This window comes from Erinaceus europaeus, chromosome 4 (assembly GCF_950295315.1).
Source record: "Erinaceus europaeus chromosome 4, mEriEur2.1, whole genome shotgun sequence".
Lineage (NCBI taxonomy): Eukaryota > Metazoa > Chordata > Mammalia > Eulipotyphla > Erinaceidae > Erinaceus > Erinaceus europaeus.
This window is the reverse complement of record NC_080165.1, coordinates 12,987,918-13,002,061: the sequence shown is the minus strand read 5'-3', so window position 1 is coordinate 13,002,061 and position 14,144 is coordinate 12,987,918. Positions and strand designations below refer to the sequence as shown.

Here is a 14,144-nt window from a genome sequence, read left to right as displayed (position 1 = left end):
AGAGAGAAATTGAGAGGGGAGGAGTAGACAGGAGAGAGACAGTAAGACACCTGCAGCCCTGCTTCACCACTTGTGAAGCTTTCCCTCTACAGGTGGGGGCCAAGGGCTTGAACCTGGGTCCTTGTGCACAGTAATGTGTGTGCTTAACCAGGTGCACCACCAACTTGCCCCATGATGTAATTTTTTATGCAGGATAATTCAAATTTTTAGTTATTTCATATTTCCTTTTGGATTCCTTGTTAATTTCCTAATAGCTGGAGATTTTCAGGTCTACCTCCAGCGTGACCTCAGTAGCTATTTTTACTCTGTGCCCATTTCCCTGTGGGGTTGATGTGAGAATTACATGAAGACGATATGTGAACAGGGCCTGAGTCTGGCACTACTCTGGTAAAGATGGCGTGAGGACTTCCTTTTACTGCCACAGGAGTCAGCTGTGAGTGCAGCACGCATTCTGCCCAGTGTCCTCAGAACCCACCCCACCGCTGTAGCCCACACCCTGTGCTGATGACGACAGGGAGGAACCACTATGAACTGTTTGCTCGTTGGGTGACAGTCCTGCTGCTGTCACAGGATGTCACATGGACCTGCCTGATCCAGAGCAGATGCTAGTGAATGCTGACCTAGGAAACAGCACACAGGCCCAAGTCAATACCCATCCTGAAGGGTGGGGATGCAGAGCTTGGGTGGTGGGCGTGATGTGGCACTATAAATCTCATAAGATTGTAATCTTATGGCAGTCGGGTGGTAGCACAGCGGGTTAAGCGCAGATGGTACAAAGTGCAAGGACCGGTGTAAGGACCCTGGTTCAAGCCCCCGGCTCCCCACCTGCAGGGAAGTCGCTTCACAGGCGGTGAAGCAGGTCTGCAGGTGTCTTTCTCTCCCCCTCTGTCTTCCCCTCCCCTCTCCATTTCTCTCTGTTCTATCCAACAATGACGACATCAATAACAACAACAATAACTACAACAACAAAACAAGGGCAACAAAAGGAAATATATATATATATATAAAAGACTTTCATGCCTGAGGCACCAAGGGGTTGCAGGTTTACTCCCCGGCACCACTATAAACCAAGCTGAGCAGTGCTCAGGTGAAACAAAACAAACAGCAAAGCACCCAGCCGCTTACCGTGAGGAATCTGACAACGCGCAAAGACAAACACATTAGCACGTCTGATTGACTTTGAGTTTCGGGTTCTTTTTTATGGTGGACAGTCATCATCTGCCCCTACGGCCATCTGAAGCCAATAGTCCTGATTACTGAAGATCACAAAGTTGTACAAATGTTCACCTCCTTTTCGAAAACCATGTTCATTTTCTCTCCAGGAAACGGGGCTGTCTGCGAAGCCTTGAACTGACAGTGTGACCCAAGGAGCTAATTTGGGCTCATCAAAGTAGTGACTGAAAAAGAAAGACCATGATTAGCAAACAGGGAGCATTAGGCAGCTTCACAGTATTTTGTTTTTCAACTTTTTCAGTCCTTAGCTTTGATTTCTTTTTTTTTTTATTTATTTATTCCCTTTTGGCGCCCTGTTGTAGTTATTATTGTTGTTATTGATGTTGTCGTTGTTGGATAGGACAGAGAGAAATGGAGAAAGGAGGGGAAGACAGAGAGGGGGAAAGACAGACACCTGCAGACCTGCTTCACCGCCTGTGAAGCGACTCCCCTGCAGGTGGGGAGCTGGGGTCTCGAACCGGGATCCTTCTGCCCTTAGCTCTGATTTCTAGTTACCCAGGTTTTAGCCCAGCCCCTACCCACCACATAGATGGAAGTTTCAGTGCTGTGGTGCCTCTCTCTCTCTCTCTCTCTGCCTTTGTCTCTCTGAATCTATCTTTTAAAAAAAAAACCTACTATTAAGGAAAGTCAAACAAATGTGAAAAAGGAAGTCGAGTTTAAAAAGAAAAACTCGCAAGATGTGAATCTTAAAACATTTTAATGGTAAAGACGGGGGGGGGGGGGATAGTGGTGTACCTGGTTGAGCACACTAATTACAATGTGCAAGGACCCAGGTTCAAGCCCCCTGCAGGGGGGAAGCTTCATGAACAGTGAAGCAGAGCTGCCAAATCCCTCTCCCACTCCCCCACCCCTCCTCTTTTTTTATTTTTAATTTTCACTTTTGTTGCCCTCTCAGGAGGCTAGAAATGGACCTACCCTATGACCCTGCAATTCCCCTCCTGGGGATATATCTTAAGGAACCCAACACATCCATCCAAAAAGATCTGTGTACACATATGTTCTTGGCAGCACAATTTGTAATAGCCAAAACCTGGAAGCAACCCAGGTGTCCAACAACAGATGAGTGGCTGAGCAAGTTGTGGTATATATACACAATGGAATACTACTCAGCTGTAAAAAATGGTGACTTCACCGTTTTCAGCCGATCTTGGATGGACCTTGAAAAAAATCATGTTGAGTGAAATAAGTCAGAAACAGAAGGATGAATATGGGATGATCTCACTCTCAGGCCGAAGTTGAAAAACAAGATTAGAAAAGAAAACACAAGTCGAACCTGAAATGGAATTGGAGTATTACACCAAAGTAAAAGACTCGGGGGTGGGTGGGTGGGTGGGTGGGGAGAATACAGGTCCATGAAAAATGATTAATGAAATAGTGGGGGTTGTATTGTTAAATGGGAATCTGGGGAATGTTATGCATGTAAAAAAAAAAAAAAAGAAGTAGAAACGCAAAGCAGAAATTGACTGAGTTTGGAGTATGGCATCAAAGTAAGAAAGCAGAAGTATACTAGAGTTTTCAGTGAGTACCCTCCCTAACACTTCCTCTCCACTATTCCAAGCTTTGGGTCCATGATTGCTCAACAATTTGTTTGGCTTTGTATGTTAACTCTCTTTTCAGTCACCAGGTTCCAGATGCCATCAGGATGCTAGCCAGGCTTCCCTGGATTGAAGACCCCACCAATGTGTCCTGGAGCTCAGCTTCCCCAGAGACCCACCCTACTAGGGAAAGAGAGAGGCAGACTGGGAGTATGGACCGACCAGTCAACGCCCATGTTCAGCGGGGAAGCAATTACAGAAGCCAGACCTTCTACCTTCTGCAACCCTCAATGACCCTGGGTCCATGCTCCCAGAGGGATAGAGAATGGGAAAGCTACTGGGGAGGGGGTGGGATATGGAGATTGGGCGGTGGGAAAAAAAAAAAAAAAAAAAACGTCCAGGACCCAGTCAGAAACGCAGAGGGTGGGCAGGGGTAGATAGCATAATAGTTATGCAAAGAGACTCTTATGCCTGAGGCTCCAGAGTCCCAGGTTCAGTCCCCTGCACCACCATAAGCCAGAGCTGAGTAGTGCTCTGGTGAAAAAATTAATTAATTAAAAAAAAAAAAAGAAAAAAGAAATGCAGAGGGTTAAGAGCATACAGCACAAAGTGCAAGGACCAGCATAAGGATCCTGGTTTGAGCCCCTGGTTCCCCACCTGCAGGGGAGTCACTTCACAGGTGGTGAAGCAGGTCTGCAGGTGTCTCTCTCTCCCCCTCTCTGTCTTCCCCTCCTCTCTCTATTTCTCTCTGTCCTGTCCAACAAGATCAACAACAACAATAAAAATAACAATGATAAACAACAAAGGAAACAAAAGGGAAAAAATGGCTTCCAGGAGCAGTGGATTCATAGTGCAGGTACTGAGCCTCAGCAATGACCCTGAAGGCAAAAAAAAAAAAAAAAAGGTGTGTTATGGCTACTTTATGGGGGTCACATTAGCAGACACTGGCTACAGGGCACAGGCTGACATACATGCCCAATCCTGCTCCATAGCGCCCTTGTACTGGTGACCAGGTATTCACCAGATGTAGAGCCGGAACAGATCTAAGATTTGCATTCAGGGAGTCGGGCGGTAGCGCAGCGGGTTAAGCGCAGGTGGCGCAAAGCACAAGGACTGGCCTAAAGATCCCAGTTCCTGCAGGGGAGTCGCTTCACAAGTGAAGCAGGTCTGCAGGTGTCTGTCTTTCTCTCCCCTCTCTGTCTTCCCCATCTCTCTCCATTTCTCTCTGTCCTATCCAACAACATCAATAACAACAATAACTACAACAATAAAATAAGAAGGGCAACAAAAGGGAATAAATAAATATATATTTTAAAAAAGCTTAAAAAAAGAGATTTGTATTCAGAGATGAACTTCTTTTTTTTGGATCCCAGTGCAAAATATTTTGCAACACTGAAATCAGATCATAATGTGTTCCAGAGTGCTGCAGCTTTCTTAGTTGCTATCACAACACGAGCTATGGCCAAATGCTCAGGGCCTGAAACCTTTCTTCACATAAGCCCAACAGTGAAGCCCTGCTCCTTATTTTATCATCAGTGTCATTTGCCATCAGGGCTGTAGCTGGGGCTAGCACTTCCCATCTGCTGTTTTTTTTTCTTTCCCATTTTATTTATTTATTTATTTATTAATGAGAAAGACAGGAGGAGAGAAAGAACCAGACATCACTCTGGCACATGTGCTGCCGGGGACTGAACTCAGGACCTCATGCTTGAGAGTCCAGTGCTTTATCCACTGTGCCACCTTCTGGACCACTAAATTTATTTTATTATATTCTTTTGTTTGTTGGATAGAGACAGTCAGACATTGAGGGGGAGGGGGAGATGGAGAGGGAGAGAGACAGAGAGATACCTGCAGCCCTGCTTCACCATTTGCAAAGCTTTCTTCCTGCAGCCGGGGGCCGGGTGCTTGAACCCAGGTCTTTGTGTACCGTAATGTGCGCTCAACCAGGGGCACCACCACCCGGCCCCCCCTTCTCATCTCTCACAAGGAGTGGGCAGCAGACTTTTCTCACTAGCCAGCTTAACTGTGCCATTTACAATGACATCACTCCTGGATATTCCCAGGCAAGCAGAACGAGGGTCTATGTGGGCTGGGGGGATGGCGGCACTGCCCTGATGACACAGGATATAAAGGACAATAATGGCCTTCTCACCGCAGCTGCTCCAACAAGAGACAGATCTTCTCAGGAAGTATGAAGCCAGTGATCGTACATAAATAAGCTCTCGCAACCACGGTGCTTGGCTGGGGACAGCAATAGGTTGATATGAAATCACTAGGATTATTATTTCTGTCACAGAAAAAAGAAAACATATTTTTAATCACCACGCGATCCCCTTTTTGGAGTATTAAACCCTTCTAAAAACAGGAAGCAGCCAGCGGCTGCCCTCCACCTCGGCCTGCCCGGGTGTGGGCTGGGTACGCACAGTTCTGCACCGCTGTACACGGCGCCCAGCCACTCCAGGAGCTCCGGGCCGCTGCAGGACACTTCTGGGCTTCCCTGGGGCTCCTCACTCCACAGCACCGGGCACTGCAGCTCCACCACTGTGCTGAGCGCCACTTTTGGCTGATGCTCCTGAATCCCGTAACTGGCGAAATGTGTCATCATCGTGGGTCCTTCTGCACCTTAAAACACACGGATGAGGTCGTTTGATTAAAGGCCGACCGCTTCGGAGAGCTCCTGACATGGCCCTGAGCTCAAGCGCGAGTTATGGAGAGCAGGCAGGATTTCAGTGGGATGGAAGGAAGCGAGAAGCTGAGTTCGAACTGAAATCACTGAAGCTGCTTCAGGTTCCGCCGTGGCAAAAGTCTGGAAACATTCATCTTTCACGCCTTTTTCTGAGACTTTTCCAAAACTTTGCAGAGTGTGCTGTTCCACTCAAATTTCACCACTTGCTCTGAAAAGTTTGGCTTCCCAAAACCCAAAGTATTACTTATGTTGAAATACAATTAGTTTCACAGGCAAAAGTGGAAAATCAAGATCAAAAGAGAAAACACAAGCAGAACCTGAACTGGAGTTGGCGTATTGCACCAAAGTAAAAGACTCTGGGGTGGGGTGGTGGCGGGGAGGGTTCAGGTCCTGGAAAAGGATGACAGAAGACCTAGTGGGGGTTGTATTGTTATGTGGAAAACTGAGAAATGTTATGCATGTACAAACTACTGTATCTACTGTTGACTGTAAAACATTCATCTCCCAATAAAGAAGTTAAAAAACGAAATACAATTAGTGACTGCTACAGAGATGCAAGTATATCTGCATAATCTCAATAAGGAAACTGAAGAGAACTTGAATGACAGGCTCTCATATGAGCCTGTCTTTGAAAAACATAATAATAGAGAGAAAGAGCCAGACATCACTCTGGTACATGTGCTGCCGGGGATTGAACTCAGGACCTCATGCTTGAAAGTCTGATACTTTATCCACTGTGCCACCTCCCGGACCACAATATAGTTTATTTTCAAGGATTTTCCAATAGCAGGCAGCCACGTGGCCTCCTCTGCTGCAAAGGACAGACTTGCTCACTGCCGGGTGTCACAGAAATGAAGTCTCCCTCCATCCCACTAGAGCAAAAGAATTTGAGTTCCTAAGCTCTGTCTTCCCCCTCTGTGATGCAGCCTGCAGCATGGGATCACATGACCCTCTAGGAAGGGAAGCGAGAGCCCTGCACATGCTGACTGACGGCCCTCTGCTCAGAACCACTGCTGAGTCAGGAAGTCCCCTCTGACCTGGAGGTGAGGGTCTTCTTCCAGCAGGGATGAGACGGGGCAGGCTAAGTTCTTAATTGTTAAGAAAGCAAAAGAAATATCTCAGCTATTGCCTAGTTTCTAAAAAGGGCTTTAAACAACTAGGAGTCTTAAGAATAAAAACCTCTCAGGGGCTGGGTGGTGGCCAGATAGTAACTAAAGAGTCATCGTTGAAGTATGCCAGTCTCTTGCCCCTTACTCAGCTTTTGTAGTCCTTGCTTGGATAAGGCTAGCTTTGGAGTGAGTGAGGGAGTGTAACAGGAAGTAGGTGAGGAGGGTATTTAGATCTAATAGAAACTGTCTCACTAGGAACTTCATGGAGTCTTTTTAGGTCTTTCTACTTGCTAGCTGCATACTCACTGCAGACTAGTGTACACTCCCGCTTTCCCTAATTTGTGGACACATGTGTACGTATGCCCTCTCTCATGGGACCTGGTCTATATCTAGGAATTCTGTTACTCCCCTGAAATTAACAGTTAGGTTTCAAAAGCATTGTCTTATTCCATAATGAGTCCTCGTACCTGTGTGATGCCACGCCAAAAGAAAGTCAAATTTCAAAGGCTTCTTCTCTTTAAAGGACCAAGATATTCTGCCATACTTCTTAGAAGCCAGGTTAGAGGATAAATCCACCAGATCAATGGAAACAACTTAAAACAAAGATGGAAAAAAGATTTGGTCACATATATATGGCTTGCACTGTAGAAGGCGGTGCACTAAAAAAGAAAAAATCAGAACTTCTGGAAACGTTTTAGATGGTTCTTATGTCCTCACATTCATGGGCATTTCTAGCACGGAGAGCTAGTGGCAGCGGGTAGAGGAAATACTTATTTATTTATTTCCTGTGTGGAAGACCAAGGCCTGAGGTCCCTGGGCATCAACCTTAGGGCATGGCAGCCTTAACTACTGGCACGGAAATCAGATATTAGTAGAACCACATTGCTTCACCCAGGAGTGAAATTCTACCAGTCACCGTCGAAACCTGAGGAATATCAAAGGAAACACTTTACTAAGAATGAGTATTAGACTCTTCTTACCTTGGGTTCATTACTTTGAATTTTTGACCTACGACCTGTCTAATGGGCCCGTCCAAGTCTCTGATCTTTCTAAGATGTGGTCTGTAGCTGAAGAGAAACAGACACGAGGGCTGCATCTTAATCCTCCCTGAGGCTCAGCCAGGAGCCCGAGTCAGAAGTTTTTTTGTTTTTTTTAAAATATTTATTTATTGGGGGCTGGGTGGTGGCGCAACTGGTTGAACGCACGTTACAATGTGCAATGTGTGTGCTGGAGCCCCCAGTCCCCACCTGCAGGGGGAAAGCTTCACAAGTGGTGAAGCAGTGCTGCAGGTGACTCTGTCTCTCATCCTCGCTAGCCCTCCCTTCCCTCTTGATTTCTGACTGTCTCTATCCAATCAATAAAGAAAATTAAAAAAAAAAAAATTTATTTTGTTGCCCTTGTTGTTTTATTGTTGTGGTTATTATTGTTGTTGTTGTTGATGTCATCGTTGTTGGATAAGACAGAGAGAAATGGAGAGAAAAGGAGAAGGCAGAGGGGGAGAGACAGACCTGCTTCACCGCCTGTGAAGTGACTCCCCTGTAGGTGGGGAGCCGGGGGCTCGAACCGGGGTGCTAACGCCGGTCCTTGCACTTTGCTCCACCTGCATTTAATCCACTGCTCTACCACCCGACTCCCCCGAGTCAGAAGTTTTAAAGACAAAAAGAAGCTGTGCTTTTTCTGAGAACAATGGGACAGGGGCAGCTCCAACACTGGAATTGACATTTCCACAAGAGGACTGACATGTTGGCAACTGAGAGCACACAGGATACTTACTAAATTTCATGATTTTCCTGCCAGAATACCGAGATGGATGACCTTGAAGCCCAGTTTCTTCATAAGTATCTTTATCCAGAGATAAAATTAATTTCCCTACAAAGCAAATAATGATATCTCGTAAGAGATGTCTAAAATATGACTTATGACCTCTGGATAAAAGAAAACTGATGTTGGTTACCTACACGTGTCTGATGATATAAGGAAATATGTTCTACTTATTTGTAGCATATTCTATTTATTTACAATAAAAAAATGTACGCATTATACATACAAGGATATTTCTTTTATTTATTTATTCCCTTTTGTTGCCCTTGTTTTACTGTTGTAGTTATTAATGTTGTTGTTATAGATGTCGTCATTGTTGTTGGATAGGACAGAGAGAAATGGAGAGAGGAGGGGAAGGCAGAGAGGGGGAGAGAAAGACAGACACCTGCAGACCTGCTTCACTGCCTGTGAAGCGACTCGCCTGCAGGTGGGGAGCCAGGGACTCGAACCGGGATCCTTACACTGGTCCTTGCGCTTTGCACCACCTGCGCTTAGCCCCACCTGTGCTTAGCCCACCGCACTACCGCGACTCCCGTGGATATTTCTAATAGTTAAACTATAAATTATCTAAATTTCTATTAAAGAGAGAACAAAGAAAATCACAGTGTACCTGTATTGAAAATGGTAAGTGAGAATTATGTGCATTGACATGAAGAGACACCTCTGATATACAGCTTAGGGAAAAAACAATTTGAGAAAAAAACAAACAAACAAAAAACCCCAAGCTCTTCATGTATGCATAAATTCATGGAAAATGTCAAGAAGAATAAACACTAACCTGCTGACAATCCTTCTTTCTAAGAAGGGGAGTAGGAGACGGGAGATGGCATTTTTTTTTTAATAGAATGTATTTCACGAGTAAAGCAAGAAGAAAAATAAGTGTTGTTACCGTTTGGCAGCAGGGCGACAGTGTTGTCTTCATCAATATTTGTGTTGTATGTCAGTGCATAGCATGAACCTGTGAAAAGAAAGCCCAGTGGGGAAAGTGACATAAGGAGTTCACACCTGGAGAAGGCATGGACTGCTTGCAAGATAACAAGGCTCCCAGCCACAGCTCCAGCTCACTCAGTAAGCCGTAACCTGTGCGGGGGGAGCCGGAGGCCACACTCCAAGCTGGTCACCAGCCCGAGCCAGTTCATGCAGAAGGTAGATGCAGCATGGAGAGTGCAGTGAGGGGGGTGGCCACAGAGCCACAAAGTGGAGCTACTGGTCAGTGGACACCTGAGAGGTCCAGGTCAGGGCCCAATGCCAGTCAATTCCTATCAAACTCCTGATGCCATTCTTCAAGGAAATAGAATCAACACCAGTAAAGTGAGACTCTGTGAGAACCATCGTGGTTACCAGGGGGTGTGGGCACATGACTTTGGTAGAATTAACTGAAACAATATGGGCAGGAGACACAGCAAAAGACCATCAAACCTGAGGTTCCAAGGTGCTAGGTTCAACTCCCAGCACCGTTATAAGCCAGAGCTGGACAGTGTTCTGGTAAAAACAAACAAAGAAAATCCAAGACTGCCGGGCTAGCTAGCTTCACTTAGCTTCGTGGGCGGGAGACAGACCAGGGACTCATGGCTGGTACACAGTTTCTCCTTATTCATGTGGAACGCAGTGCAATCTAAGCCAAGCTAAGCTATCTATATTCACAATCCTGTCCTTACATATATACACTCGCCAAGTAGGGTGGAAACAGGATGTGACGTAGAGAGGGTGGAGCGAAAAGACAGTGGTAGAAATCAGGGTGACTACGAGAGGGGGCGGAGCAGAAAGACATCGTGAACCAGTGGGGATTAAACCAATGCCCTGCAGGCAGGACGGTGCTCAGTTAACAGTGGTTATGTAAACAGAATGCAGTGTTAAGCAGGGGGGATTAAACCAATGCCCTGCAGGCAGGGCGGTGCTCAGTTAACAGTGGTTATGTAAACAGAATACAGTGTTAAGCAGGGGGGATTAAACCAATGAAACAGAAGGGGTTTTAGAAGCAGAATTAGAAGCAGACCGACACAAGACAAAATACCCAAACTTGTAAGTACCCCCAGCAGCATGAGAATGAGAATCAGAAAAGTTGTAACTGGTTCTTCGTAGCTCCAAGGGAGGGAACACAAGCCTGGAAGAAGACTAAGCAGACACTGGACAGTGAAATTACTAGAGGTACTGGGACACAGTTACTAACTAAGGGTTCCTAGAAAACAACTGTCAAGCCAGGAGGAAACTTGGAGGCTAGGAGTCCAGTTCTTGAACAGGCCAGACCCCTGGGTTCAATCCACATCACCACCACATGAAAGCAAGAAAGAGAGTTGGGGAATGGTCCTTTGGTCTCTCTTCCTCTATCTCAAAAAAAAAAAACAGAAAAATCAAGGGTGGGGCTAGATAGCATGATGGTTATGTAAATAAATCCCAGGTTCAATCACCTACGTCACCATAAGTCAGAGCTGATTAGTGCACTGGTCAACAAATTAATTAATTAAAATAAAGAAAAGGGGCCAGGTGGTGGTGCACCTGGTTGAGTGCAAATGCTACAGTGAACAAGGGCCCAGGTTTGAGCCCCCCAGTCCCCACCTGCAGGGGGAATGCTTTGCGAGTGGTGAAGCAGTGTTGCAGTGTCTCTGTCTCTCCCTCTCTATCACCCCCTTCCCTCTCGCTTTCTGGCTATCTCTATCCAGTAAATAAAATAAAGGTAATTAAAAGATTTAAAAATAAATAAATAAAAGTAGAAATTGAGGTAGTTCAGGGGGTAGAGTACAGGACTTGTGTGTATGTGTGTGTGCAACCCCGGGTTTGGTAGTGGAGACTGCATAAAATGGCAGAGCAGTGCTCTGGTCTCTGTCTCCCACACAGAAGGAAAGAGAAAAACAATTAACTTAGATGGCAAGAGGGGTGAGGAAAACATTAAAGGTACAGTCATAAAACCTAGACACGGAACCACAGAGTGCCCAGGTCTGTGAAGAGTTGTGGTTCAGTGGTCCAGGAGGTGGTACAGTGGATAAAGCACTGGACTTCTGAGCATGAGGTCCTGAGTTCAATCCCTGGGAGCACATGTACCAGAGTGATTTCTGGTTCTTTCTCTCTCTCCTATCTTTCTCATGAATAAATAAGATCTTTAAAAAAAAAAAAAAAAAAGATTTGGGGGCTGGGCACAAGGACCAGAGTAAGGATCCCGGTTCGAGCCCCCAGCTTCCCACCTGCAGGGAAGTCGCTTCACAGGTGGTGAAGCAGGTTTGCAGGTGTCTATCTTTCTCTCCTCCTCTCTTTCTCCCCCTCCTCTCCCCATTTCTCTGTCCTGTCCAAGAAAAACAATAATAAAATAACAAGGTCAACAAAAAGGAAATAAATAAATACTAAAAAAAAAAAAAAAAAAAGACTTCTCAAAAAAATAAATAAATAACGGGACAGGCAAAATAACTCACCTGGATGGTAAGCTCCACTGCATTGTGGAAGACCCAGGGTTGAGCCCAGCCCTCACTGCACTGAAGGAAGTTTCAGTGTGGTAGTCTCTTTCACTCACTTTCTCTGTGACTCTATCTTAAATAAAATTAATGTGGAAAAAAAAAAAAAACAACACCCCAGGATTGATACAGTCTATACTTCTTATCTTCCCACATGCATATATGCACTTCATAGCATTACTTACCTTTCTTTACGAAATTATTGATGAATTCTGGTGAAATTAACTCATAGAGGGGTAAATTCTTCACAAAGTAATAGGGTCCAGTTTCCATGGCCAGATTGCTTAGTTCTTTTGATAGAACCCCACATTCAGGAATCAGAAATGAAACCTATTGGAGTGTATAATACAAACAAGCCTTATGTCCAGCTCCTGTTAGGATTCATGAATACTGAGGGAAATACAGTGCCACCGAATATCCTTAGATTTGTTTATCCCGATACCAAGTTGGAATCAAAGAAACTAACCCTTAGAGCCCAAGAATCATCAATTTTTAATATATTTATTTTCCCTTTTGTTGTCCTTGTTTTTTATTGTTGTTGTAGTTGTTACTGTTGTTATTGACGTCACTGTTGGATAGGACAGAGAGAAATGGAGAGAGGAGGGGAAGACAGAGAGGGGTAGAGAAAGACAGACACCTGCAGACCTGCTTCACCGCCTGGGAAGCTGGGTTGCACTGGATCGACCTTCTCGTGAGTCCCCATTCATTGGGGAAACTGACGATTCTTCCTAGCCGACTGAATCCACATGGATCCCAGTCACTTTCAAAGCCAGCAACAAGCAGCTCCTGACAGCTTTCAACCTGACCTGTTGACTGGCTACGGAAGAAGGGCAAACGCTAGAAGAAGCCTGGGAAGCGACTCCCCTGCAGGTGGGGAGCCGGGGGCTCGAACCGGGATCCTTACGCCGGTCCCTGCGCTTTGCGCCACCTGCGCTTAACCCGCTGCGCTACCGCCCGATTCCCAAGAATCACCAATTATTAAGAGGTTCTATATATACATAATTGCTCTTGGATGTTCCGATTTCCTAGTTAGGAAGTTTACATGATCTCTGTGAAGAGTTTTCCATCCAGTGCTGGGACGGTGAACCTGCCGAATTCCAGCTGATGTCCAAACGCGCCACACCTTGAAAACCACTCTCCCAAAGCTCCAACACCATCACCACTGTGTCCCCAAACCGGCCTGAGGGGAGACTAAACTGACCCATTTCAAGTGATCAAAAGCTTAACGATGCTCATCTTGCGGCTGATCTTCTGGCCGCTTTCCTCTCTAACTTGTTGCCAACACCTGTCCATCAGACAGCGGCGCTCTTAACTCTGAGCAGACTCTAGATAAACCCAATAAATGAACCTGAGAGGACAGTCTCATTCTCCATATCTGTGTCACTGTCACGCAATCACAACCAATGCAGACTCCAACGGCAGGGTTGCCACGGGGCAAATTTCTCCAAAGGTTTAAAAAAAATCGAGGGGCTTCTGGAGCTCAGAAAAGTCTCCTGGACTCCCGGAAGTGGGGAGGGGCGCGAGTATGGTCAGCATTGAGCACGGTCCCCTCCCAGCTGCCAGCTCCCAGTCCCGAACCCCTAGACCCTCCATGCCTCCCGCTGAAGGTTCTCCACGTGGGACCTGGGCGGGTACAAAACTTGGCAGCCCGGGTAGCTCTAGACGCCGCCATAGCCCTCCCCTAGGAGCTGGGCGCGCGGCATGCTGGGAGTTGTAGTCCCTATCTCTGGACACTCGCAGCCTCCGAGTATCTAGGAAACTACCGTTCCCGGCATGCCCAGCAAGAGGCACGCCCCTCCGGGCGATCAGAGAAGCCCAGGCACACCTCTGCCCGAGTTTTTCCCAGCCTCGCAGCGTCGCCGGGTGCTAAGCACTCACCCTGTAGTTGTGGTAGTGCTTCTCCACGAGCTGGCGGTGGCGCGACTTGTCGTGACCGAAGTTGGACTTCTCGCATACCAGCAAGTGCCGAGGCACCTCTCGCAGCCTGCGCAGGGTGGCCATGCTCACCCCGCAGGCCCGCCCCCGGCTCTCCCTAACCACGCCCCTTCCCCCACGCCCGGTCTTAGCCACGCCCACTCGACCGTAGCCACGCCCCCAGTTTAGGCCGCCTTTAGGCATGCGCAGTCCGGGCAGTCTCCCCGTGTCCTGCTCTAAGTCGGGCATCCCGGGAACCGAATCCGCAGGTGGGCCCACGAAGCCAAGTGCACACTGCATGAAACAGTGGTGCCGTGGACCTGGAGTTTGCTCTTACAAAGCCGCCTTTGTTGCACACCTCCTTCCTCACAGCAGGCATTTCCCTTTAATCCGTTTTACTGGC

At 46.7% G+C, this 14,144-nt stretch overlaps 1 protein-coding gene across 2 annotated transcripts; it reads right to left on the bottom strand.

Annotated features, from left to right (window-relative positions):
* Nucleotides 1-1,173: 1,173 nt before the first annotated feature.
* RPP40 (ribonuclease P/MRP subunit p40) lies at nucleotides 1,174-13,852 on the bottom strand. 2 transcript variants are annotated; one of them, XM_007523276.3, is made up of 8 exons: nucleotides 13,706-13,852; nucleotides 12,013-12,157; nucleotides 9,274-9,342; nucleotides 8,337-8,432; nucleotides 7,031-7,156; nucleotides 5,192-5,390; nucleotides 4,921-5,055; nucleotides 1,174-1,397 (listed from the first exon to the last, which is right to left on the bottom strand). In XM_007523276.3, the coding sequence occupies exons 1-8, from the start codon at nucleotides 13,826-13,828 to the stop codon at nucleotides 1,199-1,201; spliced, it is 1,092 nt and encodes a 363-aa protein (XP_007523338.1). In that variant the 5' UTR covers nucleotides 13,829-13,852; the 3' UTR covers nucleotides 1,174-1,198. The 2 variants fall into 2 exon arrangements, with proteins under 2 accessions (XP_007523338.1, XP_007523340.1); XM_007523278.3 differs by lacking the exon at nucleotides 7,031-7,156.
* Between the last annotated feature and the right edge of the window lie 292 nt (nucleotides 13,853-14,144).